Source organism: Rutilus rutilus (assembly GCF_951802725.1).
Source record: "Rutilus rutilus genome assembly, chromosome: 16".
In the NCBI taxonomy this organism is placed as follows: Eukaryota; Metazoa; Chordata; class Actinopteri; order Cypriniformes; family Leuciscidae; genus Rutilus; species Rutilus rutilus.
The window spans coordinates 32,910,523-32,934,393 of NC_140224.1; the positions used below are offsets into that span (position 1 = coordinate 32,910,523).

Here is a 23,871-nt window from a genome sequence, read left to right on the forward strand (position 1 = left end):
GCGGTTTATGTTGACACATCAAATTAGAATCATTTTTGTGAATTTTATCCTGAAAATGTAAAGTATATATATATATAAATACATTCTCGTGTAAATGTAGTGGGTTGTTGAGTTATAGCTAGGTTAGCCCTTGTGACAACTTCCTAATGAGACAACTTTCCCCGGTTTCCTCCTCTTGTTTGTTTTAGTATCTGTTGTTAGGGGGTGTGACAGCCACCTCACTCCTTCCATCCAAAACCCACTTCCACTTAAACTCCAGTAGCAGTTTTAACATTAAGTGACATGGCATCTGACGCACAGAAGCCAATGGCACATGTCACTATGCGCATTGGCACATCCGGTGGCACATCCGGTCTTCATTGGCATGTGCCAGTGGATAGTGGCATGTGTCACTGACATTATTGGCATGTGCCACTGACATCGCGACACACTGACACTGACATGACACCTCACTGACACCGAGTCGCGGAACATGTCACCGTGTTGCGACACCTCCAGTAGTGACTGACAGATTAATCGAACACCTATAGCAATAGCCTAATTTTGTGATATTTAAAATATCAATTAAACGAATTAAAGTGCATTAATATTTTAATAAACGTGTTATTTGTGTCACGTCTGTATTTGATTGGTATGTGTCACTGAATGTTTTGTAATAGGAGTGCTACTTTATGTTGTTTATCTCGGAAAGTCACAAACTGCCCATTCTAGGAAAGACACGAAATAAATCAATCATGGGTCACTACAACGTATTAACAGTCGCGTCCGTTACTGTAAACCTTTATTTTTGCGTGATGCTGCACAGACACACGCGACACGCCAGTAGGTGTCAGTAGAGTGAGTGTAACACTGGCCAGCGCAAGATTCTCATCTGTGGCTTTAATATTTCAAAATAATTGTATCGAATTATGTATGTTGTAGGCTACACATTAACTTAGCGATGTTATAAATCATATTTTTTGACAGCATAAAGCAAATTGTTATGCAAGTGGCATATAACACAATCCATTGGCACATCTCACGTTTTAGTGACACATGCCAATATCCACTGGCACATGCCAGTTGGCCTGTGTCACTAAAACTGACATGTCTCTTTATGTTGTGGCACCTCCAGTAGTGACACCTGCAGCTGTCTGCCGGAGTATAATGTAGATTGTGTACCATATGCACATCGTTAATTTGTAGAACAAAAATGTATTTTATTTATTGAATAATTCCATACAATTATTTTTTAAATATTAAAGGTAGGTTACTGAGGAAGGTCCTGCGCGACCGAACGTTTGTTGCACTGAGCACTTTTTTTGCACTTAGTTTGATACATAGCCTAACAAACATATGATTTTTAATAATTCATTTTTTTTACACTTTTTGGAAGGACTTGAAATATTTAAGCCACAGATGAGAATCTTGCGCTGGCCAGTGTTACACTCACTTATACTGACACTGGCGTGCGTCTGTGCAGCATCACGCAAAAATAAAGGTTTACAGTAACGCGACTGTTAATGCGTTATTCTTAGTGACCCATGATAGATTTAATTACACAAAACATTCAGTGACACATACCAATCAAATACAGACGTGACACAAATAACACGTTTTTATTAAAATATTAAAGCACTTTAATTCGTTTAATTGATATTAAATATCACAAAATTAGGCTATTTATTTAGGATTTTGTGGCACAATTACGTCAGTTGGCTATAGGTGTTCGATTAATCTGTCAGTCACTACTGGAGGTGTCGCAACACGGTGACATGTTCCGCGACTCGGTGTCAGTGAGGTGTCATGTCAGTGTCCGTGTGTCGCGATGTCAGTGGCACATGCCAATAATGTCAGTGACACATGCCACTATCCACTGGCACATGCCAATGAAGACCGGATGTGCCACCGGATGTGCCAATGCGCATAGTGACATGTGCCATTGGCTTCTGTGCGTCAGATGCCATGTCACTTAATGTTAATACCGCCTCTCTTAAACGGATCAAACACAAAGAAGTGAGGACGTTCGGGAGGAGCGCTCATCATCATCCTCCTCATCCTCCTCCTCCCCACAGCTGAAGATGGCGGACCCGGCCGAGTGCACCATCAAAGTCATGTGCCGTTTTCGGCCTTTAAACAGTTCGGAGGTGATGAGGGGAGACAAATATATCCCCAAATTTCAAGGAGAGGACAGTGTGGTCATCGGGGTGAGTTTATAATATAATATCATGATGAATTGCCGCATTTGCTCCGTTGTGTCACCCGCCGTCCATTTCTATTAGCATCCGCTAACCACCTGCAGACGTATCCTGACAGAAAATATCTTTTTTCATCCCTATGTATTTGGAAATGTGATCATAATTCGTGTTCTAGTATTATTCTAAGTAGGACACGGTGCGTGTGAGGCTATAAATCAGTAACATAATCGCAAGTTGAATAGTTTTCAGTCATCGCTAGCCCGGTGGCTAACAGTCCTCAGATGTAATGCAGCACAATGTCAAAATGTTTCATTTTGAACTTATAAATAGGAAAACCTAAGTTTTTTTGGGGTCAATTTAATAATTTTGGATTTTAGTGCACTTCTAAATGGGTTTTGATAAGTGATATGTAACCGCTAGCCTTTGGGCTAATGTTAATCGGTTTGTTTTCATTGGTAGAAAATCAACAAAAGCTTGCTAAATATAGGGCCTATACATATTTCGCACATCATACGGAAATTTTAAGTTAATATGAGTTTAATAAATGAAAAAATGAAGTGAATGTGATCATAACACTCACTGATGTCATTCTGTTATGGTGTGGCCTACTTTAAAAACGTAAAATGTACAAAGACCATTCCAAGTCATTTATTTTGGCTATATTTGTGCTTTATTAGGAACAGACAAATACATGCGTATATTTACAGCATGCAATGCAACTCTCTTTCAATCATATTTGTGTGGGCCTGTATATAGACACTAGTTAGGCTATATATCCATATGCTCCTACATCTCAGGTTTTAGGTCAGTTTATTCAAATATGTATTTTTATTTATTATTTATTGAGATTTATTCTTTAAAGCATTTGCCATTTTTGGACAGTTGTAAATGTGAGGGTGATGTTGGCAAACATTTATAAAGTTATTTAAAAAACGTTATTGCTATTATTATTAATTATTAATAGCACTTCACTATGAATAACAATTATTAATAATGCACTTCAGTTAAAGCATGACTTGAATGTACCTTTTCTCTGATGGTAATGTTTTCCATTTCTGTAGTTAAAGTTTTCACAAAATAAATAAGTTGCATTAAAATGCTGACATCATTGCTTTGGCATAATAGTATTCTCCTATTAAAATGTTCCTGGATAGATATCTTGTCTATTTTCCTATCTTTAACCTGGCATACAGCTTTACTTATTTATTTGCATTATTAAAAAAGGCTTAACATGCTTGCTAGGAATTGTGTAGTTATTCTGTAATTTAGTGGCAGTATCTGATGTTTGATGTGCCTTTTTACATTTAGTTAAACTAATGATACTTGTTTAAACTCATAATGCAGTATAGATGTCTATTAGAAGTGACAATGTCCTAAATTTCCCTCATGCAGTCTGTGCAATGTACAGCTGGGTATTAGGTGGGGCAGGTTTGTGGTTTTGCTGTGGTCAATTCGCCCTGGTAGTTTTTTTGTGTGTGTCTGTATCTGGTCCAGAATTTCGATGGATTCAACTTCTTTTCATTTTGGCCTCCATTTCTGCAGTGACACCGTACTGTCTGACCAACACTCACCCTTTTGTTTTCCAGTGCATTGATTTTTTTTTTTTTTTGTGTGCTGCCAAATGAGTTTTGTCTTCCAGCTGTTTTGAGCAAGTCAGCATCAAGCAACAGAGCAACTATCCAGCTCTGGTGAAATGGACCGTGCTTGTGTTGGTATAATGGGTTTTAGCAGGTGGAAAGATCATAGATTGGGCTATAAATCTTGCTGTAACAAAGGAAAGTAAACCAAACCTGTCTGTCCACTGTGTCCAGCTGCACATACTGGGATCAGTATTGGGATTATGCATGTTTTATTGTGTTGATTTCTGTCTCAGTTCAGTATTGGTTCATAAGGGAATATGCTGTAATTAGCTTTCTCTTTGCTTGTTTCTTCCTTGTCTCTCCTTGTCTCTATGCAAACACAGCACAACTAACATGTGATGAACCTTCCCATCTCTGTGAGCGTCGGGAGCACAATTATAATCCCTCATTGGGAATACTGAGAGTTGTAAACAGTGCTGTTCCATTTCTGGCAGTGGAGGAGGCCTCAGGACATACAGATACACAAAAACACTCTTCACGCAGTCTTGTGATTGTCTGAAGATTTTATAAGAAGTCACTGGTTTGAAATTCCAAAGCTGTGATATCGTGCATTATTAATATTTCAAGCTTCGACTATTGAACCTTTTGGTTCCCTGAATGTTCAAGTTACGTTGTTTGACAATAACTGTGAAAATGTAAAATATTAGTATTATTGCCGATGGTTATGCTACGTTATATTTGCTTTATAATGCATGAGGAATGCAAGAAAGCCTCATCTGTATGTCGCTGTGTCACGTTAACGTGCTGGAGGTGTTATTGTTAACTAAAACTATTAACTAAAATCATGTTTTAAAGATGAGATCAAATTATTAATGAAAATAACTTTAATGAATGAAAATGACTAAAACTTTACAAATTTATAACTAAAACAAAATTATTAACTTGAAAACTGAAAAAATACGAAATACTCTTAATAGTGTATATAATGCTATACTAACACTAATTAATAGTTTGATATTTGGCCATGTTATAGAAATAAAACAATAAATGTGCCTTCCAATTAACAAAAGTGTCATCTCTAAATAAACTGATGTAAATAATATAATGTTAAATGAATGAATAAATAATAAATAAAGCATTGTCGGTACAGAAACTGCATTTTAGAGATTGTGTTGTGTATGTTTCATTTGCCGTGATTAGGGATGTATAGAGACATTTATAAGATATCTTAATATTAGCACTGACCACTGGAGGCTAATATTGGTCAACCTCTTGTTACAATAAATGTTCAGTGTAGGCTTGTGTTGTAGGTGCGAGTGTATTGTGTTAGTGAGCGTTTGCTCAGGTTGGCTGGACTAATCTGCTTAGCTGTGTTACATTCACAGCTGTTTCCTCACCTGGTTGGTTAATCTACTCCTGTGTTCGAGTGGCATGGTGAGGAAATGTGGACGTGTAATAAGAACTGGATGGGTCACGTCGACCTGATTCAACCAATCGGCGTGTCCGCTAATGAGCAGATTCGTTGCAGAACCTGCTTCTGTAACCTTCAAAGTTCATTCGCTGAAGACTTTGTCAGACTGATTTAAACCCGTGAGTGTTGAATGATTCTTTAAAAGAATCAGTTCATAAGAGTCATTTGCATGTGACTCGGACTACAACTTGTTCGCTTCTTTGTTTGTTTTTGCTGTCTTTTTTATCTAAGACACTAGCTTTATTTGCGGGCACTTTGCAAAAATGATACGTTACAGCGTTGATACTTTCTTTATGCCTTTTTGAACTCTTTCGTATGTTGTGCAGTTCACAAATGCCTGTGTTATCGATTTTTGTTCTCCTGCGTCATTTTTTTTCTATGTAAACGCGCTATATGAACGTCTTTAACCGTTGCGCTCAAACATTTTTCTGCGCTCACTCTTTCTCGCGTCACATACAATTCACAAGCTCACGGTTTCAAATATTTTAAACTTCAGTAGTAGTGTGCTTTATTGGATAAGCGTACAGTCACGTATCTTTGTCTTGTCCATTTTTGTAATGTTATGATTCATCTTCTTGCAGATTTGCTTAGTTCAAGGCTTAAAACCATTTTTAAATGCATTTAGAGAAAGAAAAATAGGAAACAAACTTCTTGAAAGCAGGGCTGCTAATAAACAGGGTGGTCATGATGTTAAATCTGTTGTTTTAGCCGTACAGAGCGAGCTCATGCCTGGACGAAGATCTCTAATAAAATGCTCTGAATTTCACACCTGGTTTACTGTCACTGCTGTTTGTGTTAAAGGTTAGAGCCATTCGTAACAGGAGGGAAGGATGTCTTGTTCTTTGGCCTGTAGTAATGAGGTTCTTGTTTAGTCTGTGCTTATTCTCTTAGGTGTAAAACGTTTCTCCGAAGGATCATCTTTGAGTCTTATGACTAGTCTGCCGATTCAGAGTTAACGCATATATGCATAATGACCCATCATTCATTCTCTGTCTTTCTCTCTCTCTCTCTCTCTCTCTCTCTCTCCAGGGAAAGCCGTATATGTTTGATCGTGTGTTTCAGTCTAACACTTCTCAGGAGCAGGTTTACAACGCTTGTGCTCAGAAGATTGTTAAAGGTGAGGAACGAGTCCTCCGGGAGTCATTCAACCAGATCACAACTTTAAAATGAAAATTCTGTCACCTTCATGTTGCCATTTAATATTATTTAGTATAGTAATTTGTTGAGATTAACTAAGCGTCCCTAAATATTGTATTAGAGACCAGAAGATCATGTTCAAATGGTATATTTTGTTGTCTTTGTGCCCTGCAGATGTGCTTGAGGGTTACAACGGTACAATATTTGCTTATGGACAAACATCCTCTGGAAAGACGCACACAATGGAGGTGAAAATGAATCTAGAAATAAGCATAATCAGTGTCATAAATGATTTTCAAATATTAGGTAATTTAATACAAACCCAGTGTGGTTTTGGGACCGATTCCACAGTTGTTTTAGGGTTTAACATTCTGCTTGTGGGTTTTCGTAATCAGGGCTATCAGTGCATTTACTGTACCTTTAAATCATCTCACATCATCATTGCGATTCAATATGTGATTGTAGGGGAACCTGCACGATTCTGACGGCATGGGCATCATTCCCCGTATCGTCCAGGATATATTCAACTACATTTACTCCATGGATGAAAACCTGGAATTCCATATTAAGGTTTGACATGCATGATAAATCAGTGTTAGTTATTCAAAGGGTTCCCATTGATATTTTCAGACCTAGAAAAGCCGTATGAATTAGGCATGGGAACTTCTTTGTGCTCATCTCCAGATTTTGAATGGCCTTGTCATTGCTTTTTGTCTGTGCAATCTCTATAAAAGAGATTTGTAATGTTACAAAATATTTCTACAATGGCTGTTCTTTTGAACCATCAAAGAATCCTGAAACCACAAAAATATAATAAGAAATGTTTCTTGAGCTGCAAATCAGCATGAATAGTATATGAGTAATGATGCTGAAAATTCAGCTTTGCCATTACAAGAATAGGTTACATTTTAAAATATATTAAAATAGAGAACATTATTTTAAAAAAGGTTGTTTCATCTGCATTGGCAGGTCTCCTATTTTGAGATTTACCTGGACAAGATCAGGGACTTGCTGGATGGTACGTATGACTGAAAATGAAATCAAATATAAAATTAGAGATTGTATATTAGAGTCTTCTGTCAGATTATAAATAATAATAATAATAGTTAGGATTTAATAAGGGTCAGAAATAGGCTAAGTTAAAATCATAAATTCTGTCTCTCTTTCAGTATCTAAGACCAACCTGTCTGTACATGAAGACAAGAACAGGGTTCCTTACGTAAAGGTGAGGCTTTGTTTCGCTAGTTAGCTGTGGATGTTTTAGTGTAGAGGTGGTTCAAATGTTTTGCTTGTCTATCTCTTTCTCCTTCTCCATCTGCAGGGTTGCACTGAACGCTTTGTGTGTAGCCCGGATGAAGTGATGGACACCATTGATGAAGGCAAATCTAACAGACACGTGGCTGTCACAAGTAAGCACATGCAAATCAGTCAGACACAGTGCATAGTCTTATTTTAGCTGCAAGCTGAACTTTTCCACACCTGTTGAGTTATATTAGCGAGAGTATTTTAAGGACGCTCTTTCTTATTTGACTGCTTTAGAGATGTTTATACAATCTTAAGATTTTCCTGTTGTGTGCCTGTAGTCAAAGTTGAGTTGAAATGAAAACTCATGTTTTCTCTGTGGTGTGTGTTTGTGTGTCAGACATGAACGAGCACAGCTCCAGGAGTCACAGTATCTTCCTGATAAACGTCAAGCAAGAGAACACACAGACGGAGCAGAAACTGAGTGGGAAACTCTTCCTGGTGGATTTAGCAGGAAGCGAGAAGGTAATGGAAAAAGCGTGGAAAATGTCTGCAAAGTTACAAAGCGCTAAGTCCATTCCAAAGAGAGTCAATCTCTATATCAGTGCGCACTATTTCTGAACTTCCTGAAACATCTCGGTTGTAGTATTGAGTTTTCTTCTGGGAGAAAACACGTCACAAGAGTCTTCATTTAAATAATTTCTCCTAAAGGAATACGCAAAATAAAAGGCCGTGAGGCCTGGTTGAGTTGCGTTAGTAGTGTGTTGAAACTCACGGTTATGGTAAGGGGCGTTACATTTCTGAAAGGCATTTGAAGCAGTTTATTAATCATAACACACTGGCCCAGCTGACCAATCAGAGCACATTGGGCTTTTCGGAAAGGAGGGGCATCATAGAGACAGGAACTAAACAGAGCGTTACTGACAGACTGGGAAGAGAGGTGCTGCAACAATGTAAGATGTATGAAAAATGTTGTTGTTTTTAACATTCAAGCATGAAAACCTATTCTAGACTAAAATCAAGACTTTGTAAAAGGGCATAATAGGTCCTCTTTAATATTAGTTTAATTTGGGGCAGCACTGTCTCTGATTTGATGTTTTTGACTGCAGGTCAGTAAAACCGGAGCAGAAGGTGCAGTGTTGGATGAAGCCAAAAACATTAATAAATCTCTTTCCGCTCTGGGCAACGTCATCTCCTCTCTGGCTGAAGGATCGGTGGGTGTGATGCACCTGATTGTCACAATTATGTACGATTACCTGTGCCATTAAATGGATGGAAGAGTAATGAATGAATATTTCTTTCCCATGTCAGACGTACGTTCCCTACAGAGACAGTAAGATGACGAGGATCTTGCAGGATTCACTGGGTGGGAACTGCAGGACCACTATAGTGATCTGTTGCTCTCCATCCTCATACAACGAGGCTGAGACTAAAACTACACTCATGTTCGGACAGAGGTGAGGAGACATACACGTATTGAGTTTAATGAGAGTTTTAATGGAACTTTAGTGTTGAGCATCAAGTCATTTTTCGGTTCTCACTGTCAGAGCAAAGACCATTAAGAACACAGTCTGTGTGAACGTGGAGCTGACAGCAGAACAGTGGAAGAAGAAATATGAAAGGGAGAAAGAGAAGAACAAGACGCTAAAGAACACCATCACCTGGTTGGAGAACGAGCTCAATCGCTGGAGGAACGGTACTGAGATGAGACACACACTCACTTCATACTCATTCAGCTGTAATTGTTGAGAATTACACACAACTGCATTGAATTTTATGTTTTCAGGTGAGAGCGTCCCCGCTGAAGAGCAGTATGATAAGGAGAAGGCAAACGCAGAAGTTCTGGCTCTGGATAATGTGGTGAATAATGATAAAATCACCTCGTCTCCCAGCATGCCTGCCCTCAAATTCACTGACGCTGAGCGTGAGAAGTGTGAGGGTGAATTAGCCAAACTCTACAAACAGCTGGATGACAAGGTGAGACAAACTACTGACCTCAAATGATTGAATGAAGCTTTTAGACTAGTGATGGGTGACCTAGCTGATTTTGAGATTATTGGCATTTTAAAATTTTCAGGGTATTTTCAAATATTGTGTGAAAACATTTTTGTTTCCCCATATCATTTGCATAGGTTAAATTACAAAGAAAAACATAGTATACACTACCAGTCAAACGTTTGAAGTCGCATTAAGGACGCATTGAGTTGATCAAAAGTGACAGTAAATGGCATTCATAATGTTGCAAAAGTATAATAAGTATAAAATAAGTATAATTTAAATGCTGTTCTTATTAACTTTCTAGTCATCAAAGCATCCTGAAAAAAATATCAAAATAGTAAAGTTATTTTAAATGTGAGTAACATTTTACTATTAATAGTACTGTTTTAATGTATTTTTGATCAAATAAATGCAAACTTGATGAGCAATAGACTTAAAAAAAAAAAATCTTACTGACCCCAGTCTTTTAAACGGTTGTGTAAGTTAATATTATTGACCATCAATCACCCTGCTCTATAGACATTGGTATTTGTATATCGGAGATATTGGTATATCGGAGATCCAAGATGGCGCCGCGGATGGCTGCCTCGGTGTGGAGCTCTCCAGTCATTGTGTTGTTTTTGTTCGTTTGTTCTGCGTTTAGTCATTCTTTTCCTATCAGTTTCACCAAAGACGAACTTCTGGACATTAGGAAACACACACCAGACAAGTTTTTTACAGATTTTGATTACTCAGACGTTTTACTGGACATTCTCGTTGGAGGCGCAGCGGTGTTGTTAAAACGCGCGGTCAGACGCAAACGCGGGAAGCGCGCCGGCGCGCTGGTTAAACTCCGCGAGCGCGGCCTCCGCACTGCACTACCCAGTATTCATCTTGCGAATCTCCGATCTCTTCCTAACAAAATGGACGAACTTCTTCTCCTCACCGGCACTAACAAGGATTTTTTAAACTCCGCTGCTCTGTGCTTCACTGAAACCTGGCTGAGTGAAGCCATACCGGACAACGCACTACATCTGCCGGGCTTCCAGCTGTTCCGAGCGGATCGCATCGCGGAACTAACGGGGAAAACGAGAGGTGGTGGATTGTGTTTCTACATTAACGAAAGTTGGTGTTCAGATGTAACAACACTGAAGAAGATGTGCTCTCCTAATTTAGAGGTGCATTTCATAAACTGTAAACCTTTCTACTCGCCGCGGGAGTTTTCCTCATTCATTCTCGCGAATGTTTACATTCCTCCAGACGCGTGTGTGAGCGCGGCGCTACAACAGCTGGCTGAACATATAGCTGAAATGGAACAAAGGTACCCAGACTCTCTTTTAATCATTCTTGGGGATTTTAACAAAGCAAATCTCTCCCGTGAACTGCCAAAATACAGACAGCATGTTACATGTCCTACCAGAGACAGTAATATATTGGACCACTGTTACACCACGATAAAGAATGCGTATCACTCCGTCCCACGGGCAGCTTTGGGGCTCTCTGATCACTGTTTGGTTCATCTTATACCGACCTACAGGCAGAAACTGAAATCAGCTAAACCTGTATTAAGGACTGTAAAAAGATGGACCAACGAAGCAGAGCAGGATCTCCAGGCCTGCTTCGATTGCACTGATTGGACTGTTTTTGAAGCTGCAGCCACCGATCTGGATGAGCTCACAGATACTGTAACATCATATATCAGTTTCTGTGAGGATACATGCATTCCTACCAGGACATTCTTATCATTCACTAATGATAAACCATGGTTTACTGGGAAACTCAAACAGCTTCGTCATGCCAAAGAGGATGCTTACAGAAGTGGGGATAAAATCTTGTATAACCAGGCCAGAAACAGACTGACAAAGGAGATCAGAGTTGCTAAAAGAAGCTACTCTGAAAAGCTGAAAAACCAGTTTTCAGCCAACGACCCGGCATCAGTCTGGAGAGGCCTGAGGAACATCACCAACTACAAGTCACCATCCCCCCCATCTGTGGAGAATCAACAACTGGCTGACACTCTCAATGCATTCTATTGCAGGTTTGAGAAGCCCAGACTCACACCTCACACCCGCCCTGATGTGCACTTCACACATCCACCATCACCTCCTGCAACCCCTCTCCTCCCCCCTTCTGCCATCCAACCTGAGCTTAAGGTCTGTGTGGAGGACGTGAGCAGAGTCTTCAAAAAACAGAAGACTAGGAAAGCTTCAGGCCCAGACGGCATCTCATCTGCTTGTCTAAAAGCCTGTGCTGACCAACTGGCCCCAGTCTTCACGCAGATCTTCAACAGATCATTGGAGCAGTGTGAAGTTCCCTGCTGCTTCAAACGCTCCACTATCATTCCGGTTCCCAAAAAAACTAAAATCACTGGACTTAATGATTACAGACCTGTCGCTCTCACGTCTGTGGTCATGAAGTCGTTGAAAGACTGGTGTTGGCCTATCTGAAGGACATCACCGGACCCCTGATGGATCCCCTTCAGTTTGCTTACAGAGCAAACAGGTCTGTGGATGATGCAGTCAACATGGGACTGCACTATATCCTGCAACATCTTGACAGACCTGGGACTTATGCACGGATCTTATTTGTGGACTTCAGTTCGGCCTTCAATACCATCATCCCTGATCTTCTCACAGCCAAACTGACTCAGCTCTCCATGCCATCCACAATCTGTCAGTGGATCTCCAGCTTCCTGACGGACCGGCAGCAGCTAGTGAGACTGGGGAAACTCACATCCAGGACCCTCACCATCAGCACTGGCGCCCCCCAAGGGTGCGTTCTCTCCCCACTGCTCTTCTCCCTGTACACTAATGACTGCACTTCTAAAGACCCCTCTGTCAAGCTCCTGAAATTTGCAGACGACACCACTGTCATCGGTCTCATCCAAAATGGTGACGAGTCTGCTTACAGACTGGGGGTTGAACAGCTGGCTGTCTGGTGCAGCTATAACAACCTTGAGCTGAACACACTCAAAACAGTGGAGATGATCGTGGACTTCAGGAGAAAACCCCCAGCACTCCCTCCTCTCACCATCATGAACAGCACTGTGGAAGCAGTGGAGTCATTCAGGTTCCTGGGCTCTACCATCTCCCAGGACCTGAAGTGGGCAAATCACATTGACTCCATTGTGAAAAAGGCCCAGCAGAGACTGTACTTCCTTCGCCAGCTGAAGAAGTTCAATCTGCCACAGGAGCTGCTGATCCAGTTCTACTCAGCCGTCATTGAGTCTGTCTTAAGCACTTCCATCACTGTCTGGTTTGGTTCAGCTACCAAATCGGACATCAGGAGACTACAACGGACAGTCCGGACTGCAGAGAGGATTATTGGTGCCCCCCTGCCAACCCTCCAGGACCTGTACTCTTCCAGAGTGAGGAAGAGAGCAGGTAAAATCATCACAGACTCCACTCACCCTGGACACCCCCTGTTTGAACTGTTACCGTCAGGACGGCGACACAGATCACTGGCCACAAGAACTTCCAGGCACAGGAACAGTTTCTTTCCACAGGCCATTTCCCTTCTGAACACTTAACATGCCCCCCAAAGCATATGCCTGTAAGTGCAATACTCCCACTGTCTAGTGCAATAAACTCAGGTGATATTTATATCTATATTATTCATACTACTCAAATACTGTAAATATGTTTATAATCTGTAACATGCGCTAGACTCCCACTGTCTAGTGTAATATTCTCTAATTCAGGTGATATTTATATTATTCATACTACTCAAATACTGTAAATATGTTCATAATCTGTAAATGTTTATTCAGACTAAACCCAACTGTGACCCTACTTTTTTACTTTTATACTATTTTTATTTATTTTTTATATATTTTCATTCTTAGAATTTGTATTACTTTGTTCTTGTTGTATTTGTATTTGTATATGTGCACTGGAAGCTTCAGTACCAAGAAAAATTCCTTGTGGGTGCAAGCACACTTGGCAATAAAGCTCTTTCTGATTCTGATTCTGATTCTGATTTGCCATAGATAAATATGTCTGTGATTAATTTGGACTAGGCCTATTTGTCAACTGAATCATTCTCTCTTGATATTAATGCAGTGTTGACATCTTATTATAGTGCAAAACATCAGCATGATCATGAAAAAATAAAATCCAATATTGTTTTGATGATACGCCGTAAGCATAACATTTGTACCATACATTAGTACCTTCTGATGTGCATGTTAACTTTTTTTAGCGTACAGACTTGTGACTGTGTGAAATAGGTATTTTAGACCTGATGCTCAGTGTGTTTTTCAAATAATGTAAAAAACATTATTTTCTTTATAATGTTCTGCTGTAAAATCATCAAGATTTGCTTTAAAGACACATTTATTCTTTCTCTCTCTCTCTGTGCTGTCTGCCTGTAGGATGATGAGATAAATCAGCAGTCTCAGCTGGCTGAGAAACTCAAGCAGCAGATGTTGGATCAGGAAGAGGTGAGAGCTGAACATGGACATTAGATTTACATTACTTCCCATAAAAAAAAAAAAAACAGTGTGTCCTGTCTCCTAGTTGACTGAATCATTTAGAGAGTTGGGATTTGCCTTTTGCCATTAAGAACTTTATATTAAAGAGCTCATTAAGAGCTCTAAATGATAAATAACATTCCAGCCTAGTGGTTAGTTCACACACTCCTTATATGTTGAGTTACAGGTTTGAATCTGGACAGTGTTATGTCCCATCACAAGAATTTGAACCTAATGACCCTAAAGTTGTGCAACATGTTTAATGACAGTAATTTCACAATGCAAAAAAAAAAAAAAAAAAAATCTTCATTTGTTTTGTAGCTGCTGGTCTCAACACGGAGGGACCATGACAACCTCCAGGCGGAGCTCACCCGTCTGCAGATGGAGAACGACGCGTCTAAAGAGGAGGTGAAGGAGGTGCTGCAGGCTCTGGAGGAACTTGCCGTCAACTATGATCAGAAGAGTCAGGAGGTGGAGGACAAGACCAAGGAGTTTGAAACCCTGAGTGAAGAGCTCAACCAGAAATCTGTGAGCAGATATTACTATATAATATATACACTCACCTAAAGGATTATTAGGAACACCTGTTCAATTTCTCATTAATGCAATTATCTAATCAACCAATCACATGGCAGTTACTTCAATGCATTTAGGGATGTGGTCCTGGTCAAGACAATCTCCTGAACTCCAAACTGAATGTCAGAATGGGAAAGAAAAGTGATTTAAGCAATTTTGAGCGTGGCATGGTTGTTGGTGCCAGACGGGGCCAGTCTGAGTATTTCACAATTTGCTCAGTTACTGGGATTTTCACGCACAACCATTTCTAGGGTTTACAAAGAATGGTGTGAAAAGGGAAAAACATCCAGTATGCGGCAGTCCTGTGGGCGAAAATGCCTTGTTGATGCTAGATGTCAGAGGAGAATGGGCCGACTGATTCAAGCTGATAGAAGAGCAACTTTGACTGAAATAACCACTCGTTACAACCGAGGTATGCAGCAAAGCATTTGTGAAACCACAACACACACAACTTTGAGGCGGATGGGCTACAACAGCAGAAGACCCCACCGGGTACCACTCATCTCCACTACAAATAGGAAAAAGAGGCTACAATTTGCACGAGCTCACCAAAATTGGACAGTTGAAGACTGGAAAAATGTTGCCTGGTCTGATGAGTCTCGATTTCTGTTGAGACATTCAGATGGTAGAGTCAGAATTTGGCGTAAACAGAATGAGAACATGGATCCATCATGCCTTGTTACCACTGTGCAGGCTGGTGGTGGTGTAATGGTGTGGGGGATGTTTTCTTGGCACATTTTAGGTCCCTTAGAGCCAATTGGGCATCGTTTAAATGCCACGGCCTACCTGAGCATTGTTTCTGACCATGTCCATCCCTTTATGACCACCATGTACCCATCCTCTGATGGCTACTTCCAGCAGGATAATGCACCATGTCACAAAGCTCGAATCATTTCAAATTGGTTTCTTGAACATGACAATGAGTTCACTGTACTAAAATGGCCCCCACAGTCACCAGATCTCAACCCAATAGAGCATCTTTGGGATGTGGTGGAACGGGAGCTTCGTGCCCTGGATGTGCATCCCACAAATCTCCATCAACTGCAAGATGCTATCCTATCAATATGGGCCAACATTTCTAAAGAATGCTTTCAGCACCTTGTTGAATCAATGCCACGTAGAATTAAGGCAGTTCTGAAGGCGAAAAGGGGTCAAACACAGTATTAGTATGATGTTCCTAATAATCCTTTAAGTGAGTGTTTATCAAATGGGAAGGTACCTATAGCAGTGCCAGATCGTATTTTTATGGTGTGCCTTGGTATTAGTTGGCTAATCTGAGCTGTGTTTTTGCAGAGCGTTCTCGCATCTATTGACTCTGAGCTGCAGAAACTGAAGGAAATGACCAACCATCAGAAGAAGAGAGTCACTGAGATGATGTCATCACTGCTTAAAGACCTGGCAGAGATCGGCATCGCCGTGGGCAGCAATGACATTAAGGTAACAAGGCAAAGAACCGTGACGTCGAATACTATGTTTCTTTATCCTTGCTGTTTAATTTCCTTTCCTTTCAACTGCTCACCCTCCTCTCTAACATCAATCTTTTTCTTTCTTTATCTGTTTCTTTTTCTCTGTCTGTGTCTTTCGCTCAACAGCATGAAGGTGGAGGTCTCATTGATGAAGAGTTCACAGTGGCTCGTCTGTACATCAGTAAGATGAAGTCGGAGGTGAAGACTCTGGTGAAGCGCAGCAAACAGCTGGAAGGCTCTCAGGCCGAGAGCAACAAGAAGATGGATGAGAACGAGAAAGAGCTCGCAGCCTGCCAGCTCCGTATCTCTCAGGTAAACGGCAGGAAAAGATAAAGCAACAAATCTTCTGTCTTATTGGAGTAGTTCATCCAGAAATGAAAATGTCATTTATTTACTTACCCTTCTAGCATTTTTCTACTGGACATTAAAGGGATACTTCACCGATTAGCATTAAGCTTTGTATCAGTAGAAACCCGGTAGTATTTTCGAATGACCGTGCTTCCCTCCCTCATGTCCCCCTAAGACGACAGATTTCTGTATTGTGTGCCTGGAAAAAAACCACCAATGACGCAAAAATCGTCATTTAGCTCATCGGAGGCTTTTTTGGCCAGAGGCGAGAGACTACAGCCAATAGGAGGAGCTCGTTCCGCATGTTTTCAACCCTCCCATAGGGGGGATCTCACGATAAAACGGCGTTTTTTTCAGTTTCGAGTCAACTAGTAGCCTAGTTGTATCATTTCTTCCAATACTGCCCTCTGTAACCAGTAGGCATGACTTGGGAGTTGCCTCGTAGGGCAGCGAAGCAAGTGCATTCTGGGAGTTGTTGTCTTTCATCCTCGTAAGCCAAAAATACATTTTCTGTCTTTTCTCAGTCTAGAAGGCACCAACTTCTAAAATAATTTCACATTTCTACTACATAAATGACCCAATTTAAATACACATTCATCTTTCCAGCGGTGAAATATCCCTTTAAACAAGAATTAAAGAGCGTTTATAAGCTGCTCTTTTAGTAAAATCAGTCTCATGTTTTATATTGTATGGCTGTAGCTAATTGGAAACCCCACATGTTCTTCATTACAATAATAGCATGCCGTTTACAGGGTGCTTAAAAAGATCTTGAGAGATTTTTGTTTTGTTTTTGTCTACAGTATGAGGCAAAGATCAAGTCCCTGACAGAGTATCTGCAGAACATCGAACAGAAGAAGAGACAGTTAGAGGAGAATGTTGACTCTCTCAATGAGGAACTGGTCAAAATCAGCGCCCAGGGTACAAATATACTCCCATCTCTCATTTTAATGGCCGTATAAACTTTGTTTGGCCCAGACCCCTTTACTTTTACTGCCCTCTTGTGGTGAGATTGCATTGGGCGTGAAAGGCTTGTTTTTGTGATGTTTATTTTCTTTTGTGCAGAGAAAGTTCATGCAATGGAGAAGGAGAATGAGATACAAAGTGCTAATGAAGTCAAGGTAAGCATGGTAAGGTAATGTTTCTGAACTTTTTTATACTGAGTGTTGCCCAATAAACTGTTTATGTAGCATTAATGTGTTCTGTTCTCAATTCTGAAGGGGGCTTATGATTTTCTTTTCTTTTAAAAGAGAGATGTAATTTTATAATTTTTCTCTGTTCATGATTGGACAGACTGCAGTCGAGCAGCAGATTCATAACCACAGAGAAGCTCATCAGAAACAGCTAAGCAGCCTTAGAGATGAGCTGGAGATCAAGGAGAAACTCATCACTGAACTTCAGGAGTAAGACACATATATATATATATACTTCTCTTCAGGCACTGAATCAGGGCCACATGTGCTCAGGCTCATTTTCCTCGCTTTGTCTTCTGTCTGCAGTCAGAACCAGAAGATCATGTTGGAGCAGGAGCGCTTGAAGGTGGAGCACGAGAAACTCAGATCCACTGACCAGGAGAAGAGCCGCAAACTGCACGAGCTCACGTAGGACACGCACCAAACATGCAGAGATTGGTATAGTGTGCGGGAAACGTTATGTCTGGTGTGTTAATGATGAAATTGTGTTTATAGGGTGATGCAGGACAGAAGGGAACAGGCCAGACAGGATCTCAAAGGCCTGGAGGAGACAGTGGTAGGTCATTTTGTTCTGTGCTTGAGAGATGATTCTTACATCTTCGTTTGTGTGTGTGTGTGTGTGTGTGTGTGTGTGTGTGTGTGTGTGTGTGTGTGTGCACTCTCTGATCACTCACTTCTCCTCAGGCCAAAGAGCTGCAGACTCTTCATAATCTGAGGAAGCTCTTTGTTCAGGATCTGGCCACGCGGGTGAAGAAGGTACAACCATTGTGAATGCGTAATTGTAGTTTAAAGTTCAGAAGTTACTCCAGATAATGAAAAAAAAAAGTTTCAATGTGGATATTAAAAGCTAAATGTTTTATAGGTCCCTGAGTGTGTAGCTGTCATTTTCTTAAAGACTTTTTCTGTCAGCTAATGTCCCATGCAATCAGGGAGTTAGGGCAGGACATATTGAAGAGCGTGTCCCTTTATTTAAATGTTTTATTTTATAATAACTTATTTTATTTTAAAATATTTTATTTTATTCTTTATTTTAATTTTCTTTTTATAATTTTTTTTTTTTTTTTTTTTTTTACAATTTTATTACATTTAAATTATTTATTTTATTTCTGCTTTATTTTATTTTACTTTTGCACTTTTAATAAAAAATTTTTAAAAAAAAGTATATAAAATGTATTTTAATATCATTTATATTTGAATATAATCTTAAAATTATATTTTACCTCATTTAATTTTAGATTTTTACTATTATTATAAAATTATTAGTAGGCTTTAAATCACTGCCATCAAAGCTAATAAACTAGACGTCATAAAACTCCTCTTATGACTTTATCAACAACTCTCAGACAGGCCTTAATTATGTATCAACATATTTTTCAGAGCGCTGAGATGGACTCAGATGACACTGGTGGCAGCGCGGCGCAAAAACAGAAGATCTCATTCCTTGAGAACAACCTTGAACAGCTCACTAAAGTGCACAAGCAGGTAAACACACACTTAAAACATCAGATATCGCATGCATTCTCTCACAACACACACGCTCACTGTCTCTTTCCCTTCTCTGTGTAGCTGGTGCGTGATAACGCTGACCTCCGCTGTGAGCTGCCCAAGCTAGAGAAGCGCCTGCGGGCGACGGCGGAGCGCGTGAAGGCTCTGGAGTCTGCGCTCAAAGAGGCCAAAGAGAACGCAGCACGTGACCGCAAACGCTACCAGCAGGAGGTGGACCGCATCAAAGAGGCCGTCAGAGCCAAGAACATGGCTCGCAGAGGACACTCTGCACAGATCGGTTAGTTCTCACACACACACACTTTAAAAGAGTGCAATTACTAGATTCAGCCATATGTCTTTCAACATGCTTGAAAGTAGCAAGGGACTTGGATAGGGTTGAGAACATCATTCTACCACAGAGGAAACTGCTAATATGAAGTGTTGCTCGCTCACTTTTTTCAGGGATGTTAATAGATTCAAATAATGAATCATTGTTCATTTCATGATTTATTTTAATTTAACACAATTAATGGCCAGTTTAGAAGCTTTTCAGTTAATATTCTTTAATACCAATTTAATAGACAATCAACTTGTTTTGGGGTGTAACTAACTAGACATATTTCCTCTTTTTACAGCCAAGCCAATCAGACCAGGTCAGCCCCCTGTCGCCTCTCCCACCCACCCCAATGTCAACCGCTCAGGGGCGGGGCTCTTCCACAACCAATCAGTGGCCATCCGTGGTGGAGGCGTAGCCAAACAGTAAAATAAGTGAGTAGATGCTGCATATCACTCGCAAATGTGTCACATTATGGAGGTAAAATGGGTTGCAATATCATTCTTTTTTTCTTTTCTTTTTTTTTTACCTTCTGTCTCTTTCTTTCTTTTCTGTTTCCAGCTGTTGAATGCTGAATATAACCCCAGTAGCCCCAGCTGAAGCTGATATCACCCCAAAAAGCTAAACAGGCATTCCACAGCACGGGATGGTTCAATACTATACATATGAAAATGAATATAAGTATATATATGTGTATGAAACATGAAATACTATCCCCGTCTGGGCTGTACAGTTGTTCCTCCATTCTTATCTCTTATACCTTCCCTTAAAAAAAAACATAAAGAAAACTAAAAAAGACAGGCTTTTTGCAACAGTGGACACGTGTGTAACTAGCGTGTATCTCTTCACTCTTGCACAGTCGGTTTCTGCTCACATCCCGCTCTCCACGTCCCTTACTGTGCCAAGTTGAATGTATTTCAAAATTACAAAAGAAAAAAAAGGCAGAAATGAATGAAAAATGGTAAAAAGGAACAAAAAAAAACCTACTAGCTGCGTTATTTTAGCCTTATTTATGTACGTTCACATTTTGGGTTTGTTTAGAGAGTTAGCTTGTTCTCTCTTGCTTTGAGTAGTTTCTATTAAACATTTCACCTAAATAAGTAAGTTAAACACTACAATTGAACTGTGTGTGTGTGTATATATATATATATATATATATATATATATATATATATATATATATATATATATATATATATATATATATGAACCATTGAATTAGTTTTTGTAATGATCATGGACATTCTCAGAAGAAATGATTTAAATTATGATAAAATGGTCATTTAAGTGGACAAACAAGATGCAGTTCCATGAAATGAGAATGAAAAGGCTGCTTGATGTAGACGCTCCTGATCTACAGGTATATTTAAAGCACTGTACGAACACATTACGAGTAATCATTGTTACAGCATAAAGACCTGTGTGAATGTCACAGCCTGAGGTCTTAGACGAGTCGTAGCTAGGTTTAAAAAAAATATTTAATAAAAAAAAAAAACACTATAATACTAACGTCACTTGCTCATTTTGACATTTCAATATTTAACTTTAGTTCTCACTATTTAAACAGGTAGAGTTTGCCGTATCAATGCTGCTCCATAGCTCAGTCACTACGAATCATTAAAAATCACGTGTGGATTTTTCCTCTTAGTTTGGCCTAAAATATTACCAGACAGGATTGTAATTACATTGTTTTTGAGGCATGGAACCTGCCATTTAATTTGAGATAGTTGACCCAACAATAAAAAAAAATATGTATATATTGTCATTTATTCACCCTCATGTTATTCCAAAGCTGTTAGACTTTTTCTTTTATGCAACACTATCAGTGTTTACACTGGTTTTTGAGAAAATAAATGGGGATAGACAATTTCAAGCTCCAAAAAGGAAAAAAAAAAACACACACCGTTTAAAATAGTTCATTCGACTCTGGCTTTATATTCCAAGACATACAGTTGTAACCCGAAATTTATGTCAGATCTTCCCCTCTGTAGCTCTAAAATCTTATTTGCTGCCATTCGTTTACAAGACAGAATGGCATTTGGCGTCATTGACATCAAACCTGCCACAACATGTCTTTATGCACCATAGCTTCGAGATTTTCAGTGGTTGATGTATTTTTTTAATGGTGTTTTGTAGCTCCTTTTCACGGTTTTCCTTTTATGGAAATGTATGTCTGAAAAACTTATGTTGCACAGATAAAAATTATTTCATAAAGGTTTGGGTTTGGGATGACATGAGTGCATAAATGATGACAAAAGCGAATTATTTTGGGTGAACTGTCCCTTGTTAAGGGATTCTGATCAAATCCCCCACCCCTTTCCTCTTTAGATACTCCCTCTAAAAGCAATACAGTAACTTTCTAGTTTGTTTTACACTTAAGCTGCTTACACCTTTTACGCTTACCCTTGTATATTGTCCTTTTGTCGTTTTTGGGGAGTGAGGTTTGTGCAGTGGTCAAACAGCCATTGGAGTCACAATAAGCCTACACTCCTGTTTTTACCCTTTTTATTTGATTTTTGTTGTTTTTGGTTCGGTTTAGTCCATTATAGGGTCCATATTTTTGACGTTATGCATTTTAGAAATGGCGATTAGAATCTTCCGTGATTTGAGCGTTGCAAACAACCCAGGGGAACCCACACAGCGTTTAGTTCTGGCTCACACAACCAAAATACGATCTTGGATTATTGTTTGCTGTGGATTTGGTTGCCTTGTGTTTTGCGTTTGCTTAATTAGACCTGCTGATTGGCTTTCCACAGTCCGTACGGTTCCAATGCTTTTCATTCAGCACAACGTTACTGCCTTTTCATTGAGTAGTGTTAATGGGTGGGGCCTATTTAATGGTGGGCGGGGTTTATTTAATCGTTTTAGGTCACGTTTTCAATTTGTTGCACTTGCAACTAGATAATATTGTTTTATTTATTTCTGTTTTATTGTAGACTAGGAGTTTTGCTGTTAATTTTTCTTTTGTTGATCTTTTTTAAGTCTACTAATGTGGGGTTTTGTTTTTCTTATGCAAAGTGTATGTAGATTCCAGTATACTTGGTTAGCATTTTCCCGTTTTTCCACGTAAATTGGATCCAAATCCTACTAGGTGTCCTGTGTAAATGACTGTAATACTGTAGTAGCAGGGGGAATATTGAGGATGACGTTTTAAGACCTTTTGTGTGCAATATAAATCTGGTGTAGTGCAAGTTTCACATTACTGAAGAAAAGCGATGGGAGAGGAAATGAAAACCGCACTCAACAGTCCTCTGAAATTACTTCATTTGTCTAACGGTTGTCTTGTTCACCGAATTTAAACTTATAAAAGCACTTTAAAATGTTAACCATCTCAATTGAAAAAACGCACTTGTTGAAAACTGAAAATTTGCATCTCAAACATCGAATTTCTCAGTGAATTTTCCAATTATTGTTATTGAGGAGCTTCTGCAGGAGGTCATGTGTTTTGAAGACTGTCAATGTTGTTGTTTTGCTTGTATTTTATTTTCCATCTGCAATCTGCATTTTTAACAGTTACTGGGGAAAACACTCTGTTTAAATGCTCTAATGGAAAGATGTAATGGTGATCAGATGCGTGTACAGTTGGTTCTTCAGAGTGTGTAGACTGAATTGCTGTGTATATTTCCTTCAGTTGCTTACTGTAGGCAAGTTTTCACCCCTTGACATGAAACACAAATAAAGTATAGGGTAAAATACACCTGAGTATGCTTGTTTTTGTTCTTGAGAGAGTTGCATGCTAAGCTGTATTTATTTTTACTACTGTAAAAATTCCTGGAATGAGCTTATAGCTGTGTTTAGTGATTGTGATGGTTATATATGGTTATACGTGGATTCGGAAACACGTAGAACCACTTGTCCTTTGGTTTCATTAAAGGTATAGCGGAGGATTTTTTACTTCCGGGTGGATCACCTATACTATTGGTCCTCCTAATTGTCAATCATTCTGGTGAATCAATCAAACTTATTCAAAAAGTGGAGAGGGCGGGTCTTATCTTAAATTCGGAAAGATCCTCCACTATTACCTTTAAGAAAACTAATGAATATAGTGGGAACATTGAAAATGAATGCCTTTTTGTTGGAGTTATTATTGATTCATCTTATTCAATAATATGATGAGAAATTGGATATGAGCTGGCAACATTATAAAGCTATTTGTAATTATGTGACTTTTAAACAAGTATAATATTAAGTCATGCCGTTTCATCAAGTGATTTTCAGGAAAGTCTGCCAGACAAACTGAGTTTGGTGCAGATGAAAGTGATTTGTTTTTGACTGATGTTAGAACACTTGAGGAAAGTGGTATCACTTTACACTTTAATGCCAGAGAGACCACACACACACACACACACACACACACACACACACATTAGTGACTCAGCAACAGACCCCTTGCCTAATGATCTGCTCTAAGCGAAAC

General features: G+C 39.4%; 1 protein-coding gene across 2 annotated transcripts; it reads left to right on the plus strand.

The window, feature by feature from the left end:
* Positions 1-1,867: 1,867 nt before the first annotated feature.
* On the plus strand, positions 1,868-20,417 carry kif5bb (kinesin family member 5B, b). Of its 2 annotated transcripts, none has more exons than XM_084433730.1 (26): positions 1,868-2,186; positions 6,258-6,345; positions 6,540-6,613; positions 6,831-6,935; positions 7,335-7,383; positions 7,535-7,590; positions 7,687-7,774; positions 8,008-8,132; positions 8,717-8,821; positions 8,919-9,064; positions 9,155-9,303; positions 9,394-9,584; positions 13,957-14,025; positions 14,377-14,583; positions 15,925-16,068; positions 16,224-16,409; positions 17,246-17,363; positions 17,508-17,563; positions 17,736-17,845; positions 17,942-18,043; positions 18,131-18,191; positions 18,320-18,391; positions 19,013-19,117; positions 19,202-19,418; positions 19,756-19,888; positions 20,016-20,417. In XM_084433730.1, the coding sequence occupies exons 1-25, from the start codon at positions 2,061-2,063 to the stop codon at positions 19,881-19,883; spliced, it is 2,877 nt and encodes a 958-aa protein (XP_084289856.1). In that variant the 5' UTR covers positions 1,868-2,060; the 3' UTR covers positions 19,884-19,888; positions 20,016-20,417. The 2 variants fall into 2 exon arrangements, with proteins under 2 accessions (XP_084289856.1, XP_084289855.1); XM_084433729.1 differs by having other exon boundaries at positions 1,899-2,186; positions 17,508-17,572.
* The last annotated feature ends 3,454 nt before the right edge of the window (positions 20,418-23,871 follow it).